General features: G+C 39.7%; 1 protein-coding gene across 1 annotated transcript; it reads left to right on the forward strand.

Annotated features, from left to right (window-relative positions):
- The first annotated feature begins 1,766 nt into the window (after positions 1-1,766).
- On the forward strand, positions 1,767-25,026 carry smc3 (structural maintenance of chromosomes 3). The gene is made up of 29 exons (XM_053492501.1): positions 1,767-1,961; positions 3,807-3,882; positions 4,087-4,125; positions 4,274-4,341; positions 4,448-4,519; positions 4,630-4,709; positions 4,801-4,879; positions 5,517-5,634; positions 6,324-6,499; positions 6,590-6,670; positions 6,795-6,959; positions 8,578-8,699; positions 11,783-11,996; positions 12,869-12,972; positions 13,895-13,994; positions 14,359-14,519; positions 15,295-15,436; positions 15,550-15,700; positions 15,814-15,964; positions 17,492-17,645; positions 18,787-18,945; positions 19,082-19,189; positions 19,845-19,953; positions 20,052-20,299; positions 22,142-22,354; positions 22,512-22,703; positions 22,797-22,974; positions 24,386-24,492; positions 24,600-25,026. The coding sequence occupies exons 1-29, from the start codon at positions 1,947-1,949 to the stop codon at positions 24,669-24,671; spliced, it is 3,654 nt and encodes a 1,217-aa protein (XP_053348476.1). The 5' UTR covers positions 1,767-1,946; the 3' UTR covers positions 24,672-25,026.

Below are 25,026 nucleotides of genomic sequence, written 5' to 3' on the forward strand. Positions count from 1 at the left end.
TTCAATACTTTTATAGGTGACTTCTATGTTCACTTCATATAGGGTACTTAATATAGCAATGTTCACCTCGAGCCTATGTGAAATCCGAATTTTGACTTTAAGAATTTAATTAAGGTGCACATACAATGACGTCCGGGAGCCGTTCAAAACTTGTTTGTGTCAGTGGAAAGCAAAGTGGGTTTACGAATTTAAAAAAAAAATCAGTCACTGAAAGCTGTTTCGAAAAAGTCAACCCATGATAACTATTTTGTCTAAAATATAATGTCTTTTTATTTCATATTTTACTTCATTTACATGTCTTTTCTTAATGTTTTGATTGTTTTTATATTCATAATATGATTATAATGTTGGAAATTGGTAATATTGGTAATATTTTTGGGTGGCTAGAACAGATTATCTGCAGAGTATCTATACATTATTATTGTGGGAAAATTAGTACCACGATACGCATTCTAGCCAGAGGAATTAAATTCGTATGCCGAGATTATGCTGTATCTCACACACTTACTTACTCATCGTCTGTACATCACTTTATCTTCATACAGGGTCTCACAGGGTCTGGAGCCCATCCGGATAAAAGAAGTACTCTTAATTCATTGTATTAATAAGTTAGACAGGGAGTTCTGCCATACAGGAAAACAGACATGTACGTGGGCTTCAACCTGAAATAAAAATAAAATCGATATGAACCTTTTAAACTGTTTCTACAAACTCTTTAACTGTTTACACTGTTAAATAAATAAAAAGGCATTTTTCCCCACTTGAATAAAAGGTAAATATTTTTGTTAGTGTGTTTGTGTTTACCACTGTCTGTTATACATTTCCCTACTATAATGTTTTCCAAAATAATCTGCGCATATATTACTCCTATATTGCTAAATTAAGTCGCCTAGATGAAGTGAAGGTCCATAATTAAAGTGGACGCATCACGGTGGCGTAGTGGTTAGCACCGGTTTTGGGGTCGATTCCCGCCTTGGGTCAGTGTGGACGGAGTTTGCATGTTCTCCCTGGGTTTCCCCTGGGTACTCCGGGTTTCCTCCCACAGTCCAAGACATACAGATTGGTGTTCTGATTGGTGTTAACAAATTTTATGTGTGTGTGTGTGTGTGCCTTGCCATAGATTGGCACCTAGTCCAGAAAGTACTCCGTCTCGTGCCCTAAGTCTCCTGGGATTGGCTCCAGGGTACATCGATGATGAGTGAGTGAGTTATTTTGTCTTGAAAAACCATTATGGTGGGAACATGTGATGTTCAGGAACTTAATAAACTTTAATGGGGGGGGGGGGGGTCATATTTTTGTTTATTTATTTATTTTTGTCAAATCCCTAAGGTGTTTGATGGAATAGTGTCCAATCAGGACAAGTTTGTTAACTATTAGCCAATCCTAAAGCTGCACATGAGAGATCGACACATGGGAGGCGGGATCTAAGAAGAAAAGAAAGAAAAAAAACTCATTCCCCTGAGTGAGAGGGAATCCAGTGTGCAGATCTTGGCGCCCAAAGCCGTCTCCATACAGGCTAAACCAACATGTCAAAAATAGGGGTGTCACCTTATATAAAGATAACGACATTGATTTAAAATTTTATCGCTAATTATTTAAATATTTTTATAAACTGTTAAATAAGATCTTAAGTCGTGTTTTTTTTATGAAAGTGTATTAGTATGTTTAGAATTTATTCAGGGATGAAGTTGGTCCACCGCCGCCTCCCCCCGCGCCGCACTGACAGTGGGCTGATCCGGGGTTTCCCGCCCCCTCCGCCATTTTCTTTGTTATTTCTGTTTACGTGAAGAAAAAAAAAATTGTATTTCATGCACAGAATCTGGATTAATTAAAGTGCACCATATTTTATTTCTTTTTCTTCATAACCCTTCTTCCCTGTGTGGAGGAGGAGGGTGAGGAGCTCCGTGTTTTTGGGGTCTGGAAGCTAAATCTCTGAAGGCGAAACCATGTACATTAAACAGGTGAAGTGAATGGAGATGCTAGCCGCTGTAGCTTAGCTTCATGCTAATGCTAATTCCTATGTCTGTCATGTTTTAAATAAAATATTTATCTAGGCATCCATTTTCACGAAAAAAAATGATGTGTGTATGTATATATATATATATACGCGTAGATTTAGTTAATTTGTCTGTAAAGTGTGTGAATGTTAGCTTTGACGCTATGCTAACGCGTTCAGTTGAGGGGAATGCTAATGCTAACAGCAGAAGTGAAGAAGCGCGCGCGTGTTTTGGCTAGTAACGTCTCTGAGGTGACAAGTTCACGTGAGTATTAATGAGTATAACTGGGTTTAGTTCAACAAACTACAGATTTTCGTTTAATTTAAAGTTATTCAACATATTCCCGAATATTAGTATTTACTTGAGACAGTTCTTTTTTTATTTATTTATTTATTTATTTATTTATTAATAATTTGTTTTTCAGATCTCACTTAGCTTAACTTTAATATTGTTTATTAGCTGATAGCAGTGTGTTTTCTTGTCTCGTGGTAAATTTCAAACGCACATAAAGTCAGTTTGTTATATTTTTATATAATAACACTATTGGGAATAAACCTTTATAGTAAGCATTGTGTATGTATATTTTTATTATTGCAGTATTATTATTTTTGGTTACATTTATGTCTATTTAACTTACTAATATTTCAGGTAAAAATGACAATTAAATTTTAAACTAGTGTGTTAGGAGTTGAAAGACCAAAATATAATACGGTAACATATAAACCTAAAAAACAACATGTATATGTGTACATAACATACAGTTTATAGTTTTATATTCCTTATACCATTATACCCGTTCCTTATACCATTACTTTTCTCAATTAAAAACCAAGTGCAGCATTTAAACACTATAAACTAACCTCAAAAACAAGAGTTTAACATTTAACTTAGCAGCGCGAAACTCTGTCATCTGCCACAATTATTATTTCTAAACAAACTTGGCAAATAATTCACTCCTACCACACGAGATGAGAGTGTGTAAATATATTTCGGCGTGTGCCACCTGTATTTATTATAAAGAGACTAAGAAAAGTGAGAGTAGGACTGTACGGTTGATGTGGCAATAACTTCCAGTCAAGTTACTGTAATAATTCGGTAGTAAGTTATCCGACGATTTTCACGGGTCAGACTCCACTCGCTGGACGTTAATTCAGAGCCACCTTGATCCAGGATGGTCGCGCGGACGTACGGTTTCCTATAAGACTAGTGATTGTACTGTCTTCTGTAAGTGTCTTTATCTTACACGCCTTCATTCATTCATTCATGAGAAATTTCACCACAAGTCCTGGTTTGACTTGAATGACCGACAGAATTATTTTAAAAACCATTATTAATCGCTTTTTGATTTGAATTAAAAAATTCTTCTTAAACCATAACGAAAGCTCTGTATGTGGTTTCTAGAGTTTTAGCTGTTAGTTCTGACTTGTGTGAAGTCCCCAAACATTCGTGGACAGGGATGATTTTGGGATGATTTTTTGAATGATTTGGCTCAGACGTGCCGTGTAGTAAACGTGTTTTAAGCTCTACAGCAGACAACACCGTCTCTAGCATTAACACTCCTTCCTCACACCCGTCCGTGTCGCACCACTTTTGTCAAAACGAAGTCACCGGAAATGTTCATGTCCACCGTAAAAGAGACAGAATTACAGTATTTGTTGCTGCTATTTTTGAAAATGCCTTACTGTTATACAAGTTGTGTTACAACAGATTTTACAGCCAGTGTATCTCATCTGACTCATGCAGCAGTTTTTTTTTATTATTTTTTTATTATTCACTAAAACTAAACTAATTTGTGTGTTTATTGATCAGGTGATCATCCAGGGCTTCCGCAGTTACAGAGACCAGACTGTGGTCGACCCTTTCAGCTCTAAGCACAACGTAATCGGTGAGTCAGATCTCATCTAATAATTTTTTTTTTTTTTTTTTTAAAGTTATATATATATATATATATATATATATATATTTTTTTTTTTTTTTTTTTTTAAGGACGCGATGAATGCATGTGGTATATTCATGACATCAGGTGCTTGGATTAGCTGAAATGAATAATCTTTACTTTGCATTTGTTATTTATTTTATTTTATGACAGTGGGCAGAAACGGATCTGGGAAGAGTAACTTCTTTTACGGTGAGTCTTTGTGTTAACTCGAGTCTTTATTCATGTAGGTAGTGTAAGTATGTTGCTGTAATATTAGGGAATGCTTGCATAACATGATGGTGTGTGTATATGTGGAGTATAATTTTTCTCCTGACACACTTTGTTGTTTCCTTTGCAGCTATCCAGTTTGTGCTGAGCGATGAGTTCAGTCACCTGCGTCCCGAACAGCGTCTGGCCCTCCTGCACGTCAGTACTGCCTTAAAACTTTAGTAATAGTAATAATAATTACCGAACCATGTAAACATAACTGTGTAAACTCTGTAAACATAACTGTGTGTGTGTGCGTGTGCAGGAGGGTACGGGTCCCCGAGTCATCTCCGCTTTTGTGGAAATTATTTTCGACAACTCTGACAACAGACTTCCGGTAAAAAATCTCTCAGCATTTAACACTGGTTCGGTAATGTGTGTGTGATGGAGAGTGAGCTGTTAGTGGTGTTTTTGCGTGTGTGATGTACTTGTGCTTCCTCTCCTCAGATTGATAAAGAGGAGGTTTCCCTGCGTCGCGTCATCGGAGCCAAAAAGGACCAGTACTTCCTCGATAAGAAGATGGTGACGTGAGTACTGTGGGATTTAAAAAAAATAAATTTGGGTAATGTTGGTGTGTCCTGTCAGGTGACCGTGTGTTTTTATTAAAATTTTTTCCAGGAAGAACGATGTGATGAACTTGTTAGAGAGCGCAGGATTCTCCCGCAGTAACCCTTACTACATCGTAAAGCAGGGGAAGGTAAAACAAACGACAAGCAAGTTCATACTGTAACATTAACACAAAGTACCTGCTGATTTCTATGAGTTGCCCCCCCGGCAATGTATATCGTGTATATCTTAAAAAAGAAGCACCCATTAAAAGTCATTCGATTAAAATTGTACAATATTTTTAGAATATAATTGATAGAATTACTTTATTACATATTTCAGAGTAAATCTCTAAACTCTGAAGTCTTTACTTTGATTAACATCGTCACTTTTCACGCCAAACCTTTGCAGTATTTATTTATTTTTTGTTTAGTGTTTGCTTGCGTCTTCGTGTCACGTGACTAAGTATGACTTTTGGAAAAGATGTACACGATGGTGGGGGGGGGGAAAAACCTGTCAATGTTATTATCCAGCACTTTTCACAAAATATTAAATGTTTTAACTACGTCAGTAGCCATTAAAATTGTTCTACATTTACAGGTTGAGTACACGCCATATGCTTCACTCATTTCAAGTCTTTAAGTTTAAAGTGTAAAGTTTTTCCTTAGTCTGATGTTTTTTCGAAGATGTTTCAGACACTCGTGAAGTTCTACAGACTGAGATTAGCTCTAGTAGGTGTATCAAATTGTAGTGATGTCATAACATTGGTGTCGTTGCTTTGTGCTCAGATCAACCAGATGGCGACGGCTCCTGACTCTCAGCGTCTGAAGCTCCTGAGGGAGGTGGCGGGGACCCGGGTGTACGACGAGCGAAAGGAGGAGAGTATCTCGCTGATGAAGGAGACGGGTAATAAACCTGCGCCATCCACAACGGATAATACGGAAGCGGTCACAACTGTCCGGTCAACATCAAAGTGACGATTCAAATTCACATTTTCATTCGTCACACACACAACTGTACACAGTGTGATGTGCAGTAAAACGCTTATGTGGCTGTTGGTGACCTAAAAGAAAAAATGAGAGGCTCACGTACACAGTCGCACGTATACTCGTAGACACCTATTACCTTTTTTTTTCCTTTTTTTTTCCTTTTTTTCTTTTTTTAAATAAAACATCAATTACAGCCGGTCGGAGACGAGTTTGGCTGCGAGCGCTCGTCATTACAATGTTCTCAGGATGCAATTAAGATCCGAGACGAGCGTGAAATGACCAGGTGTAAATAGACTCTGGGACGATTATGCAGGTGATTAGGAGACGGCGTAGTCACTTCCCCCTGGTGCAGAACACAACGTACCTCCATCATGTTCAAAACAAATTACACCCTCATTCTGGTTTTATTTACATATTTAGTTTGAATTTGGGCATGCGCACTTTTTATTTATTTATTTTTATTTTTTAATCATTATTTGTTATTTCATTCCAAAACCGAACCAAGTTTTCAAAACCTTTTAAAACTTTTGAATGAATTTCGTCTCGCATGATATAACCATGAACGTGTTTCATAATTGGGATTTGTTTTTGTTTACTCGCTTGCAGAGGGGAAAAGGGAGAAGATCAACGAGCTGTTGAAGTACATAGAGGAGCGCCTGCACACGCTGGAGGACGAGAAGGAAGAGCTGGCACAGTATCAGAAGTGGGACAAGATGAGGAGAGCGCTGGAGTACACCATCTACAACCAGGAGCTCAACGAGACTCGGGCCAAGCTGGACGAGGTGGGCGGAGTTTATCATCGTGTCGGGTCCGTTTGAAAATCACTTATTTTATATATTATCGTAGTTAATTCGCAGCATTGTCTGTTTTAGTTGTCCAGTAAGAGAGAGACGTGCGGGGACAAATCCAGGCAGCTACGTGACGCCCAACAGGACGCCCGAGACAAAGTGGAGGTAACGTGTTGAAGCAGTCAGAGCTTCACGTCGTAGGGGTGTCGAACAGTGTGGCATAGTTTATACACTGCTCTAGAGTGCTGTTATGTAATCTCTGATTTTCTCAATCTGTGTGTGTGTGTAGGAGACTGAGCGAGTCGTGCGCGAGCTGAAGGCTCGTATCTCTGCGATGAAGGAGGAGAAGGAGCAGCTGAGCTCCGAGCGGCAGGAGCAGATCAAGCAGAGAACCAAACTGGAGCTTAAAGCCAAAGACCTGCAGGACGAGCTGGCAGGAAACAGCGAGCAGAGGGTCAGCAATCATGCGCGCACACACACACACACATATGGATTAAGAGACCAATGGTTTTCTTAATTGGTCATAATTATTTCCTCTTTCAGTGACTACGAGTTCTGTTAATTGCGTAAATGATAAACATAACGAGTTCATATAGTTTAATGTTAAACGCTGTTGCAGAACGACTGTAACATTATTTTGCTCTGAGAGGAAAAAAAAACTGGGTGTGGTCATGACTGTCACATGTCATAAATATCACATAAGTATCACATGTCACTGTAGTGCTAAACTTAAAAAAAAAAAAATTCAGTCGGTATTATTCTTAGATTACGTTCTTAGAAAATGTCTCTTGCATTACAGTTTTGTTATTAGAAGTTATTCACTCTGGATAAAAACGTGTACCGTATGCAGGATTATAAGGAAGCTGTGTTACATTTTGCCTCTTCAAACACCTTCAGAGTCTTAACGTGAGAGAGAGAGAGATTGCCCAGGCTCGTGTGACCTTTGATATGATCTTATTAAGGCCCAGATATCCATTTCTTTAAAATAAAACATCTAATAACCAAAGTGAGAAAGTGGAGGACTTCATGTACACACCAGTGCACCTTCACTCGTACTATTCAGTGGGAAAAAGAGCGATGGGGAGCAAAAAAAAAAGAAAAAAAAAGAAAAAAACGGGATGAATCACATCGCTGCTGCTTTGATCTTGAAAGAAGTTGTTTATTGTGTTATTTATTCAAAGTGTTATTTACATAATTCGTATACATACATATATATGTGTGTGTTGTGTTTTTTTATATATATATATATATATAAATATACAAGCCTCAGAAACATAGTCGTGATGTTGTAGGTGGTACTTGTAATCCATTTTCTATGTGTGTACATATATTTATATAAAAAAAACACAGAACATGTATGCGTCTGTACACGGTTTATTGTTATTATTGTTTATGATATTTATCGACGTATCGATCATGTTCATGCGTGTCTTTGATTTGCATCAGTGTGGATGAAGCTGTTGCAGAAAGTGCGGGAGCTGTGGGAAGTGCTGGCAGGAAATACATAACAGAGGGTCGACAGAGTCCCCGTCTGCGTCACAAACTACACACACACGCGGCAGTGGTCCAGGCACACACACACAGAGATGTAGAGATACACACTGAAGTACACATGATGCCCAGTATCCCGTCCTGGCTGAGTGCTGGATTGATGATGTGGAGATGGAGAGGATTTTTTTTTATTTATTTATTTTATTTATTTATTTTTTTTAAATAAAGTTTGCCGATCGTGATTCCAGCTTGGCTCAGTCAGCGATTCCTTCTTGGCGCTGTTCACACACACCCACCTGTGCAGAAAGCAGTCAGCCTTTTTTTTTTAAACCCTATATCTTACCCTATATATATATATATATAAAGAATCCTAAATCCTTTATAGAGTTAAATATAAGGAATTTTCATCTGCAGCAATTTCTTTTTTTAAAGTATCGTTAGCACAAAAATTATATATACAATGTTATTGTTTTGTTTTTGTTCTTTAACTAATCTATGTAGAACTTGGATTAAAACAAAGAACCCTTGAAAACTTTAGGTCTGCTGAAGTAACATGCAATAATTATTATTTTTTTTTATAGAAACGGTTGCTGAAAGAGAGGCAAAAGCTGTTGGAGAAGATTGAGGAGAAGCAGAAGGAGCTGCAGGAGACCGAGCCCAAATTCAACACGGTGAAGGAAAAAGAGGAGAGAGGCATTGCAAGGTGACGTCGGTGTTCACTTCATTAACTAACTGGGAGGGGAGATGGAGTGGGTCAGTGTTTTTATGTATCCCAGAGCAAAGGTCGCTTTTTACTGCACAAACAACCACTCTGTTCTTGGCTTTGAAGTTCATTGAATCCTCATCTCGAAAGAATTCCCTAATAATAATAATAATAACGACAAGGCTCAGAATCTTGTGTTGACGCGTGAGAAAATATAAAAACACATCATTTAACAATCGTGGAAATCCCAAGTTTTTAAAATTAAGTCCTTTAAGTCATTTTTAGAGTCAAATAATTGTAACATATTTTTTTATGTGTATGTCAAAAATAAACTTCAATCAGAAGGGGATCGATGTCTAAATCTAATCTAGCTGATCGTTTTGATTAATTCACATTTTGGACAAATATCCATAATTTACTTTTGATTGTATAAAAGCCGGTTCGTGGCAATGAAGGTGGTTAAACGTGCTATACAAGTAAAATTGAATTAAATAACAAATTACAGTGGGGCCTTGGACTACGAGCATAATTTGTTCTGGAAGTGGCTCGTATTCCAAAACACTTGTAAACCAAATGGAATTTTTTGGAAACTCAACTTATTTGATCCACAGCCCAAAAAAATAAATACATAAAAATAATTAACACAAAAGATGAAGTAAAAATAAATCAAATTAACCTGCACTTTCCTTTTAAAAAGAATAGAGACAGCTCAGTGTTTCTGTGTAGAGCTGAGAGAAAGAGTGCTCATAAACCAAGACCTCTCTTACAAAAATTTTCTTACAAATCTTTGCTCGTCTTGCGGAACACTTACAAACCGCATTAGTCGCAATCCGAGGTTTCACTGTATATAGAAATAAATCCTGATGTCGGAACAAAACTTGCAATTCCTTTTAATAAGTCATTTATAGAAGATGTAAAATGGGACAATCGAAAGTTACACACTTTTAATATCAAGAGAAAATTCACGAGAGTGTTTGTTCATGTAAAACACATTTATTAGACTGTAATACTTCTACTCGTGTGAGGAACTTTTATTTTGTTGACACTTTTGAAAAAGTAAAAAAAAAAAAAAAAAGTAAATCCAATTTTAGTTTTAAAGTTAATCTTAAACATCGTATTCAGGTTTAATATCAAATAAAAAAACTGACTGGCATGGTATTAACAAAGTATGAAGAGTAAATGTATCATGTGACCTACTTCTATTTTAGATTAAAGTTAAATTTTTTGCTTGTACAAATTCTGTTGTGTTGCATTATAAGCTCCTCCTCAGTCAGTATTTATTCATGTATGTATTTTTATTTTAACATTTACTCATTTGTTTTTTATTGCCACGGTGGCGTAGTGGTTAGCACCGTCGTCTCGCACCACGAGGGTCCTGGGTTCGATTCATTAATTTATTCATTCATTCATTTACAGTTTACTTTTCTTCGGCATAGTGCAACATCAAGTCACTTAATTAACAGGAAGTACAAAGAATATAAACAAAATATTTTCCAGGGAAAAAAAAAGGTGAAATGTGAAATTGTTGACACGATGCTGGTTAGTAGGTGAGTAACGTCTGTTTGACGCTGATGGAGTCTTGGCTGTAAGAGTCTTGTTGTACCAGTCAGGGTGCTCTTCAGGACGGGCAAGTTTACGCTTAGCGGTCTCTCTGTAAAGTGACGAGACAGGGGGGTGAAGGTGAGAACGGGAACAAAGCGGTCTCTCTCAGGTTTCATTTCAACATGAAAATCTATTCAACCATATTTATTTATTTATTTAACAGAAACATTAAACATGTGTGTGTTTGTGTACACTCTATATTTGTAAATCCCTTACAAACCCCTCAGGTCCTTACACCTGTTGGAATTTCAAATCTTCATTACAGATTGAGTAGTGAGTCTTCAAAGGTTCAATGAGGATGGGTGTGATTTTGTGACTTTATAAGGAATATTTTATTTTTATTTTTATTGTTATTTTTTTTTATTTGTCACATACACAGTCATATACAGTACGATATGCAGTGAAATGCTTAGACAACTGCTCGTGACTTGAGAATAAAAGAATATAAATAGGAAATAAATATGAAAAATAAAATAAAGGGTAAGTTTAACTAGGGAAGAATAAAATAAAAATATACAAATAAAAGTTAAAAATAAAATAACTGTACACAAAAATACACAATATAGAAAATATATGGAGAATATATGAAAAAAATGTAAAACAATAAGAGCAGCCGAATAAATGGTAATAAAAAAATGGCAATGTCCATGGTAGTGCAATCCACATATTAAAAGTGACTTATGCAGTGCAAATATGCTTAAAGTGATTTTTTTAAAGTGACTTGTAATGGAGTCATTTGATGACCACGTAGTGTAGTTGTGCAGTGGCCACTAGTGCAAACAAATGTCCAGTGTGTGTGTGTAAAAACCATATGTGTGGGTCAGTACTGTGTGGTGGTGTGATTGAGAGACCGTATCACCTGCGGGAAGAAGCTCCTCCTCCGTCTCTTCTGTGTTGGCTTTCAGGGAGCGGAATCGTTTTCCTGACCTCAACCGAACAAACAGTCCATTGTTGGGGTGGCTGAGGTCCTTTACGATCTTCCTGGCCTTGGTCCAGCACCACCTGCTGTAGATTGAGTGCAGGTCAGGGAGCTCGGTGCGGATGGTGCGCTCTGCTGATCGCACCACCCTCTGTAGAGCTCGTCTGTCCTGCATGGCGCTGTTTCCGAACCAGGTTGAGAAGTTTCCCGTCAGAATGCTCTCTATGGTGCAGGAGTAAAAGTTCCTGAGCACCTTGGAGGGCAGTCAGAAGTCTCTTAAGCATCTGAGGTGGTAAAGACGCTGTCACCTTTTTCACCACGTGACTTTTGGACCACGTGACATGGTCCTGTCACATCAACACCGTGGTGAAAAAGGCCCCGACAGCGTCTCTACCACCTCAGACGCTTGAGAGACTTCCGACTGCCCATGTGTTGGCTGATTTTAAGTGATTAAAGTAAAAAAAAAAAAATCATGCATGCACCTCTGAACAGACATGAAGGTAAGAATTACTCAGTGAAACGGTACTAACCCACGTGTTTCCCTGTCTGTTCCCGGTCTTAGACTCGCCCAGGCCACTCAGGAGCGCACGGACCTGTACGCCAAGCAGGGCAGAGGCAGCCAGTTCACCTCCAAAGAGGACAGGGACAAGTGGATCAAAAAGGAGCTAAAGTCCCTCGACCAGGCCATTAATGACAAGAAACGACAGATCGCTGCCATCAACAAGGACCTGGAGGACACAGAGGCCAACAAGGAGAAGAACCTGGAGCAGTACAATGTACGGGTCATGTTTAGACTGTAATGTGTGTGTGTGTGTGTGTTTAATAGGAACGGGGGGGAAGAAATCCATTCAGTTATGATTTGAGATTGTCTTGTGCTGTGATTAACTCTGTGAGCGATTTAGTCTCATACCCACTCGTTACACACACTTACATCAGTCTCACTAAACACCGCCAGCGCGAATCAGTTGAAGCCCCGCATGCTCGCGTTAGAGTCCCTCACAGCCACGCGATCTAAGTTTTGAGTTTTTAAGACATTTACATTTACATTTAGGCATTTTGGCAGACGCTCTTATCCAGAGCGACTTACATTTTTATCTCATTACACATCTGAGCAGTTGAGGGTTAAGGGCCTTGCTCAAGGGCCCAACAGTGGCAACTCGGTGGTTGTGGGGTTTGAACCTGGGATCTTCCGAACCGTAGTCCAATGCCTTAACCACTGAGCTACCCCTGGCCCAGGGGTAGCGTTTGAGGCAATAAAAAAAATAAGTCGCTGTTTCTTTATGATCCTACAGGTGGCGCACTCTAAACTATTCACACATCCTCATCCCGTGTGATACAGTAGGGGTGAATTATTCGCTTAAAAGTTTGATGGACGGAGATTTGAGCTACTCAGTTAAATGATAAACTCACGTATCTGAAGGTAGTTTGTAGAGTTTAAATGCTGCGTTTGGATTTTAAGCGAGGAAGCAAATGTTATAAGGAACAGGTGACATTTTAATTGGGCATTAAACTTTTTTTTTAAAGGATTAAAATTTTAACAGATAGGTTGGGGGAATGATGTAAACATCGAGTCGTGATATTTATAGAATCGCGATGTTAATTGAATCGGCACTGACGTGTGTGTGTTTTTCTTGGCTCTGCTCTCTAGAAACTGGACCAAGACTTGAACGAAGTGAAGACCCGCGTGGAGGAGCTGGATAAGAAATATTACGAGGTGAAGAACAGGAAGGACGAGCTGCAGAGCGAGAGAAAGTAAGTGTGAGCGAGCAAGCGATCGTCTCCACCACCCCCACCTCATGAATAACACAAACACACAGTGACTGCCAGAGCTGTGTGACTAAAACACCCAGTGGCAGCTGACCTCGGGTCCAGCCTTCATATCGCTCAAGTCCGTGTTGTTCTCTGACGGCTCCAGTCTGCCTGTGACTCACTCGAGCGCCGATACCTCGGAGTCGCAGAGCTCGCTGTTCTGCCTCCTCCTCCTCCTGTCCATCCTCTCTCACTCGTGTTCTTGTACATCTTATTATACAATAAGTAATACTGCAGTACCACAAGCTTTACCTACCAGAGACGGGAATCACCTCACCGTACACTATTATTACAGATTCAATGTTAAATTTTTCCCCCCCAGATGTTTGTTATAACACATCCTATTTTTGACTAATTAGAATTAGCGCTGGCGGTGTTTTGTGACTGTGTGTGTCATGAGTGGGTTTAATTCGCTCACAGAGTTTGGAGAAAAAGGCAGATCAGAGGATTTTAAGATTTTAAAAGTAATTTTAAAAAAGAAAACGTAACACCATAAAAATGTGTTTCTGTTTTTGAAAAACAGCCAATAATAATCACTGGGCGTTGGACCGGTTCATATCTATTTATTTATTTATTTTTTGGAGTCAGTGTAGCGAGACGTGATTCATCACTGAATTTATAAAAAAAAATGTTCCTCCCCATTTTATTAATAAATCACACACACATGTAATCACAGTGATGTGTGTGTTTTTGTGTGTAATGCTTTACTGTAGCATGAGACCTGGGGAACCTTAGGCCTCCCTGACCGAACGTCAAGTACAAGTGATCATGAGCTGACTTTCTCTCTCCTGTTGTGTGTGTGTGTGTGTGTGTGTGTGTGTGTGTGTGTGTGTGTGTGTGTGTTTGTGTTGTTTTGCCCCTGTAGCTACCTGTGGAGAGAGGAGAATGCAGAGCAGCAGGCCCTGGCAGCTAAGAGAGAAGACCTGGAGAAGAAACAGCAGCTGCTGCGTGCAGCAACGGGAAAGGTCTCACACACACACATACACACACACACACACACACACAAAACCTAAATTGATTTGGCTGACCCGTAATAAGTATTTGAGATCTGTAGTTTTTTTTTAAACAGCTTTTTAATTTCCACACGATGCGAAAGACAAGATCTTTTTTATACGCCCTGTGAGACAGTGTATGATTTAATAGTGCTGTACTGCTGGATATAACACAGCTTGAGTTGACTACGGTATCACAGCCACCATGACCGCGAGTGTGACAATTAAATACAGAAACAAATCAGAATCTGGAATCCCTCTCGTTTTATCAGATCGCCATCGTTGTTGAATGTCCGTCACTTACCCAGTGCTAAAAAAAACTCGTTTTGTCCCTCAGGCCATCCTCAACGGCATCGACAGCATCAACAAGGTTCTGGAACATTTCCGCCGGAAAGGAATCAACCAGCACGTCATTAACGGGTACCACGGCATCGTCATGAACAATTTCGAGTGTGAGCCCGCCTTTTACACCTGCGTGGAGGTGACTGCGGGAACCAGGTGAGATACAAAGCACTGACCGTGATTATTAGAGCTGCATGAGGGATGATGGTTACGAATTTCCCGCAGATACAGAAAGACCGCAGTCCTACTTCATGCAAGTAGCTTTCGTGTATTGTATTAAAAATAGACACTAAAGTGCACCAGATATCAATATTTATTTACAATATTTTCAGTGTGTAAGTGAAAGTCCGGGAGCACGATAATGGAAAATGTCTGTCCTGTAAAGCTGTTCTGATGGAGAATAATCCTAATCCTAATTTCCTTCCCAGTCCAATACAGTGGAAAATGGCTCTGGGACAAAATTGTGTCCGGAATTCCCCTCGTGATTTAAAGGCGCAGAGACAACACCGCTAAATTTGACGCGAGAGATTCATTTCCTTGGGCGCGGTTACGGTTTTTGGCCACATGATGGCAGTGTGGGGAAAGTGGACAGAGATTTAGTCAAGTGGATCAGTATGGTTTATATTGTATATTTATCTCAAAGGTGTATAAAACTCAGTCTGTCTGACTTATGAACAAATCAGACTTGTAAACAGAACTCGTTTGTAAGTCAAGGATGACCTGTACCTGATCATTTTAAAGGGAAAGAAGATGCAATTTCAAGTCTTTAACTTTAGTTTAGTTGTTCGGCTTTCACAGGCAGTCAGTAAGTTCTCAGGTGCATCAATTCAACTCAATTTCAATTAAATTTTATTTGTTTTGGCATTGTCCCAAAGCAGCTTTACACAATCAACTTGATATTATAGATGTGTGGTGTGTGTGTGTGTCTCAGATTGTTCTACCACATCGTGGAGACTGACGAGGTGAGCACGAAAATCCTGATGGAGTTTAACAAGATGAACTTGCCCGGAGAGGTCACCTTCCTGCCCCTCAGCAAGCTGGACGTCCGGGACACTGCCTACCCCGAGACCAACGTGAGCACAATTTTTAAAATGTTCTTTGTTTTTTTTTGTTTTTTGTTACGCTGGGACGATTTGTAGTGAACTGTAAAAGCTTTATAAACACTTGATATTGTTACTTTTTCCAGGACGCCATCCCGATGATCAGCAAACTGCGCTACAGCCCGAACTTTGATAAAGCCTTCAAGCACGTGTTTGGGAAGACGCTCATCTGTCGCAGCATGGAGGTCTCCACACAGCTGGCCCGAGCCTTCACCATGGACTGCATCACTTTGGAGGGTGCGACGCCTTTAACGTCTACGTTTAATTTCCTCCTCACGTTTTTACTGTCAGATTGAAGAATAATTCACAGCTTTTGTTGAAGGTGTAAAAGATTAACTATGTGTGTGTAGGAGACCAGGTGAGTCACCGCGGCGCTCTCACCGGCGGCTACTACGACACCAGAAAGTCTCGCCTGGAGCTCCAGAAGGACATGCGCAAGGCGGAGGAGGAGCTCTCCGAGCTGGAGGCCAAACTCAACGAGAACCTCCGCAGGAACATCGAACATATCCTTCCCATGATGCATTGCTGCAGGGCTCGCGAGCGTGCGTGATGGTGCAACAGCGGGGAAACGTTTTTAGACACTAGTGAAATAAAGACAGATGAGAGATGATAAGTGGCGATTTTTTATTTTAAAGACGCCACTACTGTACGACACACACACATAGAGACATGCCTAATTCAGTTCATTAGATTTCAGCAGCCTTACATCATGTATGCTCATTTGCATCACCCACATTTTGCATTTAACTTGGAGGAAGTGAAAAAATAAGTGTGTGTATTTTTTTTTTAAGGGGAGGGGGGGTGTAGAAAGATATTGCAACAAAGGGGAAAAATTCTTAACGCTTTTCTTGATAATAGATTTAAAAACGCGAAGTGCCTTTTAGTGGAAGGAATGTGAAATTGTTTATTAAAAAGGAAATAAAAAAAAATATATATATAATTTATTGTAATTTAACAGAAAACAAAAAAACTTTACCTTAATTAGAGTATCCCTTCACATTTTGTACGAACACTGTGATTCAGATCACGGCAAAAAACCCAAAACAATAATCATCACATGGTGCTCTTTCTTCTTTTGTCTTTTGTGGAAAAAAAAAAAAAAAAGTTGTTTTATATAAATTTTTTTCCTCTCGCACTGCAGTTACAAGTGAACTGATGTAACACGTTCACAGCGGGAGATGGGAGCCTTGAACAGAGACTCTGCGGCCATCATATATATATATATATATTGATTGAAGGAGTTCATTGTTTTTTTTGTTTTTTTTTTCCTGTCGCTGTATGTTTTAGACTTTTCCGCCTTCATGCTATTTTATTTAAAAACATTTTTTTGCTGTAAATCTCTTTATTCTGACAAAACAATGACTGAAATCCAAAGCTAGATTAATGCCGATCTTCTATGCGAGTCGTGCGTGACGTGACGTTCCTCTCTGTCTCCTATGTATAGCTTTTATGTAAATTTAAAATAAATAAATAAAATGAGCAAAACGGTTTTGTGCAATTGAGAATTGTTTGCATAAAACAGGCTCATGGTGTTTTGAAAAGGCAAAAATATATATATATATATATATATATATATATATATATATATATATATATATATATATATATATATATATATATATATATATATATAGAGAGAGAGAGAGAGAGAGAAACTAACACAACACAGAGACGGTCCTCGACTCGAGCAGTGAGTCACACACAGGAGGGAGCACGGCTTTTTATTTATTCATTTTTCTCAATAATAAATATCCCATTCTCAGTCTGTGTTGATTGCTCTGCTTTGTTTGCACTATTCTTAGGAACCCGTTCTGCATCCTCATGGTGGTGTGACGCGACGATGAATTGTACCTTAAAAAAAAAACCTGCAGAAATCTTATAACCGTGAAATGAATTGTCTGTGTGTATTTATAGATGTGACTTGCTATAATAGGTGAAGCTTTATTTATTTATTTAGCTTCTCCTGAGTAAAGGAGTAGTCTGGGTGTTTGTGTGTATGTATGACGGATGAAGCCTTAACTCCGGCGCACGCATCAACAACGAGATCGATCAGCTGATGAACCAGATGCAGCAGATAGAGACGCAGCAGAGGAAGTTCAAGGCCTCGCGAGACAGCATCCTGTCCGAGATGAAGATGCTGAAGGAGAAGAGGCAGCAGTCGGAGAAAACCTTCATGCCAAAGGTAAAACCACAGAAAAAATAAACACAAAGATGCTGCTTCGTCTGTGTCTGATCTGTCAGCGTGATCGGTGGAGAGTAAACAACGAGATGATTCCTAAATAAATAAGTCCATCACTGCATCAGATTGTGTCTCGGCTCCCCCTCGTCACACCCACATGTCTCTCGGCTACACAGAGGGCCGTTAATAGCTACAAAAACAATCCTGCATCTGGTCGTGTTTATTTATTTCCTCGTGTGTTTTTTTTTTTTTTTTCCTTTTTTTTCTGTAACCAGTCTTTAACTGCCCGTGAGAATGTGTGCTCGATGTTTCTAAAGACGATTTTAAAGAAGATTTTAAAGATTTTCTAAAGAAGATTTGTTTAGATTGTGTCCCACATGTTTAAAGCTGATCCTGGAAAATGGCTCATGAAAATTTGGGAAAATACAACTCTAATATGAAAATCATGCACAAACTTAGACATTTGTGTAAAATCATTATTGTGTACAGTGGAACCTTGGACTGCGAGCGTGATTTTTATACACTCGTATATCAAAGCGAATTTACCCTCATGAGAAATAATGGAAACTTGATTAATTCCACAACTTAAAAATATTTATATAAAAATAATTAATAAAAAAGTTAAAGTAAAAATAAAACAGATTAACCTGCACTTTACCTTTGAAAAGAATTTTGTCTGGTGTGAGTGAGTCGAGAGAGGAGAAGGACTTGTCAATTACCCACAATCCCACAGGGCAAGGGAGAAAGAACCATTAGCAAAGTTGTGATCTCGTGACGCTCAGCAGACAAAGCGTATACGTACTATCGTACTCGTTTATTAAGACCTCGCTCGTTTAACAAGTTAAAATTTATTAAAACATTTTGCTCGTCTTGTAAAGACGCTCACAGGACAAAATGTTAGACAAAGGATGGATCATTAGATGAATCCTAATACTTTGCTAAGTAATATTCCAAATATATCCTCTATAATGTCAAAGCTTATAATAAAGCAGAAACAGTTAGACAGAATGAGCTTTACGTTTTACCGTCACGCTCTGAGTTGTCTTGGTGATAAGAGAGTGGAATATCGAAACACCCACCTACACAAGACTCTCTCTGCCTCTTCCTCACCCTTCTTTCCTCTCTCTCTTCCTGTCCTCTACAGCAACGCAGTCTTCAGAGTCTGGAGGCCAGTCTGCACGCCATGGAGAGCACACGTGAGTCACTGAAGGCCGAGCTCGGCACCGACCTCCTCTCTCAGCTCAGCCTGGAGGACCAGCGCCGCGTCGACGACCTCAACGACGAGATCAGACAACTTCAGCAGGTACGAGGAGGCTGTAGATGCTCTTATTAACGGTTCTAATGCCTGCTGTTCAGACTTTCCCCAAAGCTCTGCGTCGTACGGTACATATACAAACGTAATCTTTTTTTTTTTTTTTTTTTTCTTTCCTGAAATGTAGGACAACAGGCAGCTGCTGAACGAGAGAATTAAACTGGAGGGCATTATGACCAGGGTGGAGACGTATCTTAACGAGAACCTGCGCAAACGCCTGGACCAGGTGGAACAGGTGGGTCATGCTAACAAGAAATTAATCGTAAGAATGTGTACCGAAATGTATTCCCCGAGTTACGAACATTTGAGTTACGTAACTCACGTGTATTGTACAAAAAAAATAGACACTGCAGTGCACCAGATACCAATATTAACAATTAAATACAATATTTGTACATCAGTGTGTAAGTGAATGTATAAAATGTCTGAAGTCTGTGTGTGCACGCGCATGGGAGAAATGAGTCGGCCTCAACGTCCGGAAGTACCATGATAGAAAATGTCTGTCCTGATGTTGAATAATCCTTATTTCAGGAATACCCTCAACAAAGGAGTTCACAGTCCAATACAGTGGAAAACAGCTCTGAGACAAAATTGTGTCCGGGATTCCCCTCGCGATTGATTTTAAGGCGAAGACACAACGCTGTTACATTTGACGCATGAGATTAATTTCCTTAGACGCGGTTACGGTTTTTGGCCACATGATGGCAGTGTGGGGAAAGTGGACAGAGATTTAGTCAAGTGGATCATTATGCGGTACTTTGTATATTCGTCTCAAAGGCGAATAAGACTTACTTTGTCCGACTTGAGAACAAATCGGACTTACAAACAATGTGCTCCTTGAACGGAATTAGGAGGCGACCTGTACTGATGTGGTGTATTTGTTTTTGTAGGAGCTGAACGAGCTGAGGGAGACCGAAGGAGGAACCGTCCTCACCGCCACTACATCCGAGTTGGACGGTATCAATAAACGCGTCAAAGACACTATGGCCCGGTCTGAGGGTGAGTATGTAGATAAAAAAATTCATCAGCTGTTATAACAATACAAAACTTGAGGAACTTGTGTATAAATCATCCCTCTCAATCTCTCTCTCTCTCAGACCTGGACACACTGATCGATAAGACCGAGGTGGAGATCAAGGACCACATAAAAAGCATGGAGCGCTGGAAGAACATCGAGAAGGAGCAGAACGAGGCCATCAACCACGACACCAAGGAGCTGGAGAAGATGACCAACCGGCAGGGCATGCTCCTGAAGAAGAAGGAGGAGTGCATGAAGAAGATCCGCGAGCTCGGCTCCCTGCCGCAGGAGGCCTTCGAGAAGTACCAGACGCTCACGCTCAAACAGGTGACGCCTCTCGCACGTCTCCACGTCTCCCTGTCATGTCTCACGTCACTGTGGACCGTCATCACATCCGGTTGCAGTGTTGAGTCTCTTTTCCCCATCTCTCAGATGACCCCCCTCACACACACACACACACACACACACACACACACCTACACAGAGGTGACTCAGACCCTTATTAAGCCCTCCTCTATCCTCCTCTCTCATTATATAAACGTCCGTATGAAGAGTGTGACGAGGACACTGACAGATTTTTTTTTGTACTTTTTTTCATACTTGCGGCTTTAAATATCAGTCAGAATGCGTGTTAAAACACTATTTATGAACAGTCTATTAATGTATCTCCGCCCCCTTTTCTTTTTGTACCGTTTAAAGATCCAGTTCCTCGTCATCGTACAAGAAGTTTAACGGTTTTAAATGAAACTTTTTCTGAGAGAGAGAGAACCTCTGAGGTCACGTCTATAGTGTTATATAGTCCACGTTGAGCGTATGGTCTCATGAGTAGATGAGTTTTCTTTTTTCTTTTTTCTTTTTTACTTTCTTTCTGACTGATCTCACACCTCATTTACGTGTTATTTATTTCTCTAACGCTTATCAGAAGTATGTTAACTTGGAATATACAACGCTGTGACAGCTCTAGGGTCACCACTGACTGTTATTTGGATAATTTGCTTCTTCCACTTAAATAAAATTTAATATATACACACATTAACAATTATTTTACTTAAGTTAAAATGAACAATGATCTTGCATTCCTGCTCAAAGTGGAAGCTTATTTATTTTGAGGTAAATATTGCTACTTTAAAATGCACTTGAGTATTAAAAAGTAAATGATTTTAAGTGGTGATGGTCATGTTTTCAGGAGTTCAAGCAGTAATTTTTGTTTATTATCTAAATTAAATTAAATTTTGATTGGTATTTTCCAAGAAGCGGCTCAGTGCTCTTCTCCATTTCTAAAAAAAAAAAAAAAAGATAATAAAATTTGAAACGATCTCTACTCTATTCTAACTTCTAGCTAGTTTTAGTTGAACTTGGTGAAACCTGTTAATAGCATTTAAAACTTGCTGACTTTGTTAAATATTAAAGATGGGGGGAAAATATTGATTCAGGATCACATTTTTTTATTTATATATATATATATAAAATAAAAATAAAAATAAATAAACTGGTCGATCGGTTCGTGACCAGAATCGTCTGATTTCCAGTTTGATTGGTCGCTGATCAGCTTCAGAAATTATCGATTCTGTCCCGAGCGCTGGAGCTTTTGAGTTTTTAATTTTTTTTTTTTTATGTACTGAAATATTTACCAATTTCCATCCCATGTGGTGTTTAGAAATAATAATAATGACGGATGACAGAGATACGTGCTAACCGTTAAATGTTTAACTCTCGTATTTGACATTTAATTACTCATTAAACTCTTTTAAAGATTTAAAATTGTAACAAAATCTGGGAAATTGTAATATTTGTATAATTTTGATAGAATCATTATATTGATAAAATTGGCACAAGGTGCTTGTGTCCGCTCATCATTTGCTTGCAACTATATTTTCATTTTATTTGTCATTAATTGCCCCCCCCCCCCCCCCCCCCCCCCCCCGTGTGAAACTAATAGGTGGACCATCAGTCTACCTGAATGTATTTATTAATCAGGAGATTCCTGAGGCGAACCCCTTATTGAGCAGGTTTTCTCCTTTTGTAGTTTGTAGTCATCTGTGGACTCGGTGTCAGAATTAATTATAAATAAATAAACAAATGTTCCTACTGTTGCCATAACGATGGCTTAAAAAAAAAACGTGAAGCGGTACGACGATCCAAACTTTGTCTCTTGCTCGCCCCTCGTAGCTCTTCCGCAAGCTGGAGCAGTGCAACACGGAGCTGAAGAAGTACAGCCACGTGAACAAGAAGGCCCTGGACCAGTTCGTCAACTTCTCCGAGCAGAAGGAGAAGCTGATCAAGAGGCAGGACGAGCTGGACAGAGGCTACAAGTCCATCATGGAGCTCATGAACGTCCTGGAGCTGCGGAAATACGAAGCCATCCAGCTCACGTTCAAGCAGGTGAGTACACACACACACACACACACACACACACACACACACACACACACACACACACACACACACACACACACAGGCGGTAACGGTCCAGTTTAATTTCACGTGTTAGTGAGCGGGGTTTATTTATCTATTTATTTATATCTTTTTTTCTTTTTAGGTGTCGAAGAACTTCAGCGAGGTTTTCCAGAAGTTAGTTCCCGGGGGCAAAGCCACTCTGGTGATGAAGAAAGGGGACGCCGAGGGGGGGCAGTCTCAGGATGAGGGGGAGGGCGGAGCCGACAGCGAGAGGGGCTCCGCCTCACAGAGCAGCGTTCCCAGCGTGGACCAGTTCACCGGAGTCGGGATCAGAGTAAGAGCGTCTCCCCGTGTCCGTGACGGATGTACAGTAGTGATGTCTATGATGGTGTAAGTAATCACCCTGTCCCTCCGTCTCCTGTCTCAGGTGTCCTTCACGGGGAAGCAGGGAGAGATGAGGGAGATGCAGCAGCTCTCCGGGGGACAGAAGTCTCTGGTGGCGCTTGCCCTCATCTTCGCCATTCAGAAGTGCGACCCCGCCCCCTTCTACCTGTTTGATGAGATCGACCAGGCTCTGGACGCGCAGCACAGGAAAGCCGTGTCGGGTGAGACCCGTGTGGGGAGAGGGGCGGAGGCGGGGAAGCGGGTGTAATCTTCGTCATCTCTTCATGATGGTTTTTAATTTAGGAAGCGTTTTATTGTGATTTATGTATTTTGGCCAGATTGTATTGTGTCTATATTATTTTAAAAACAAACAAAAACAATATATTACAGTACTGAGGTATCTTTACACTCCTCTGTACTGTATTTCAGATATTGAGGACGGGAATTACCTCAGTCACATGATTATACCGTATTATCATTATACCTCAGTGCTATATAGTGTCTATAAGTATCACAGTTGTATATTTTACATTTTCCCCCGATTTTGTTACAATTTTAACTAACTTCAGATACAGTGGAACCTTTTTTTTTTCCTATTGTGAGCGTAATTCGTTCCGGAAGTCTGCTTTTGTACATCAAAGGGAATTTTCCCCTTTCATAAGAAATAATGAAAAGTCAGATGATTGCATTCCACAACCCAAAAATTTTTAATATAAAAATAATTAATGCGAAATATTTATTAGGGCAAAAAAGTATTTAGTCAGCCACCAATTGTGCAAGTTCTCCTACTTAAAAAGATGAAAGAGGCCTGTAATGTTCTTCATAGGGATACCTCAACTATAAGAGAAATGAGAAAAAAAATCCAGAAAATCACATTGTAGGATTTTTGCGTTGTTGTTAAACAGATTCAGCTCCCTGATGCAGACCTTTTACTCGCATGGAGGCCGTTGTTGTACAATTACTAAAAAACAGTTCCTACACTTGGACACGCAAAAAAAATAGAAAATAATAATGCTTCACACACACGCACACACACACACGTGGTCACAATGTTATAGTACACAGTACACACACACACACGCACGGATGTTGACTGTACAAGTGACACTATCAAGACCTCACTCATTTTGCAAAACCAACGGCAGCTGAGTTACTCACAATCCAAGGTTCCACAGTACAAGAGTTAAAGATTCAACTGAGTATCGCGTATCTCTGGCCTCCGCCATAATTATTATTTCTAAACACACTTGTTGAATAATTCCTACCTCTCACACGGGATGAGAACGTGTCAGTAGTAGAGCGTACCGTCTGTAGGATTATAAAGGAAACGGCGCCTCCAAAGTCTCAAACTCGACAGCAAGAGCGCGTGGGTGGAGCGGCTGGAGCTCGTGGGTGTGTGCGCCTTCTAAAACGGGGCTTCATGTGATTTTCGACTAATTAGCGCCGCCGGTGTTTTGAGTCTGGTGTGTAATGAGGGGGTTTGAGACTAATTTGCTCACAAGAGTCTGGAGGAAAAAGGCAGATCAGAGGTGTGTGTGCGCGTGTGTGATTTTTAATAATGTGACGTTTGTGGTTTGTGATCCACCACCTAAAAGAATCACGATTCATAACTGACCCCCCCCACTGCTTTAGATATGATCGTGGAGTTGGCGGGACACGCACAGTTCATCACCACCACCTTCAGACCCGAGCTGCTGGAGTCGGCAGACAAGTTCTACGGAGTCAAATTCAGAAACAAGGTGACGAGCGCTTTTCCACCAACTCTCTCACGACACTCCAGTGTGTAGGAGGCAATTCTTACTTTATTTATTTGTTTCTAACTCTGTTTTCTTGGTGTGTTATTAAGGTGAGTCACATCGACGTGATCTCCGCCGAGCAGGCCAAGGACTTCGTGGAGGACGACACCACTCACGGCTAAGTCTTACAAAGACTCCTCCTCCTCCTCGTTTCTGTTTTCTTTCAATCCTGTGTTGTTGTTTTTTTTGTTGTTGTCTTTTTTAAAAAAAAAAAAATTACACTTTATTCAATTGTGTTAAACACTGATGTTTAAAGCATGTTTGTCTTTTTGATTATTATATTCAGAAAAGTGTTGTGCTTTATGTTCACATTGGGTGGATTATTTTTTTTTGTTTGTTTTTCTTTTTTGATGGTCTAACGTTAGAGAAGAAAGCAACAGACGTGTTCACATTAACCTTTTTTTTTTATTTTCTAATCAGCTGTTAAATGTTAGTCATGTTCCCCAGGGTTGTTGTGGTTGTTTTTTTTTTTTTTTT

This window comes from Clarias gariepinus, chromosome 3 (genome assembly GCF_024256425.1).
Source record: "Clarias gariepinus isolate MV-2021 ecotype Netherlands chromosome 3, CGAR_prim_01v2, whole genome shotgun sequence".
In the NCBI taxonomy this organism is placed as follows: domain Eukaryota; kingdom Metazoa; phylum Chordata; class Actinopteri; order Siluriformes; family Clariidae; genus Clarias; species Clarias gariepinus.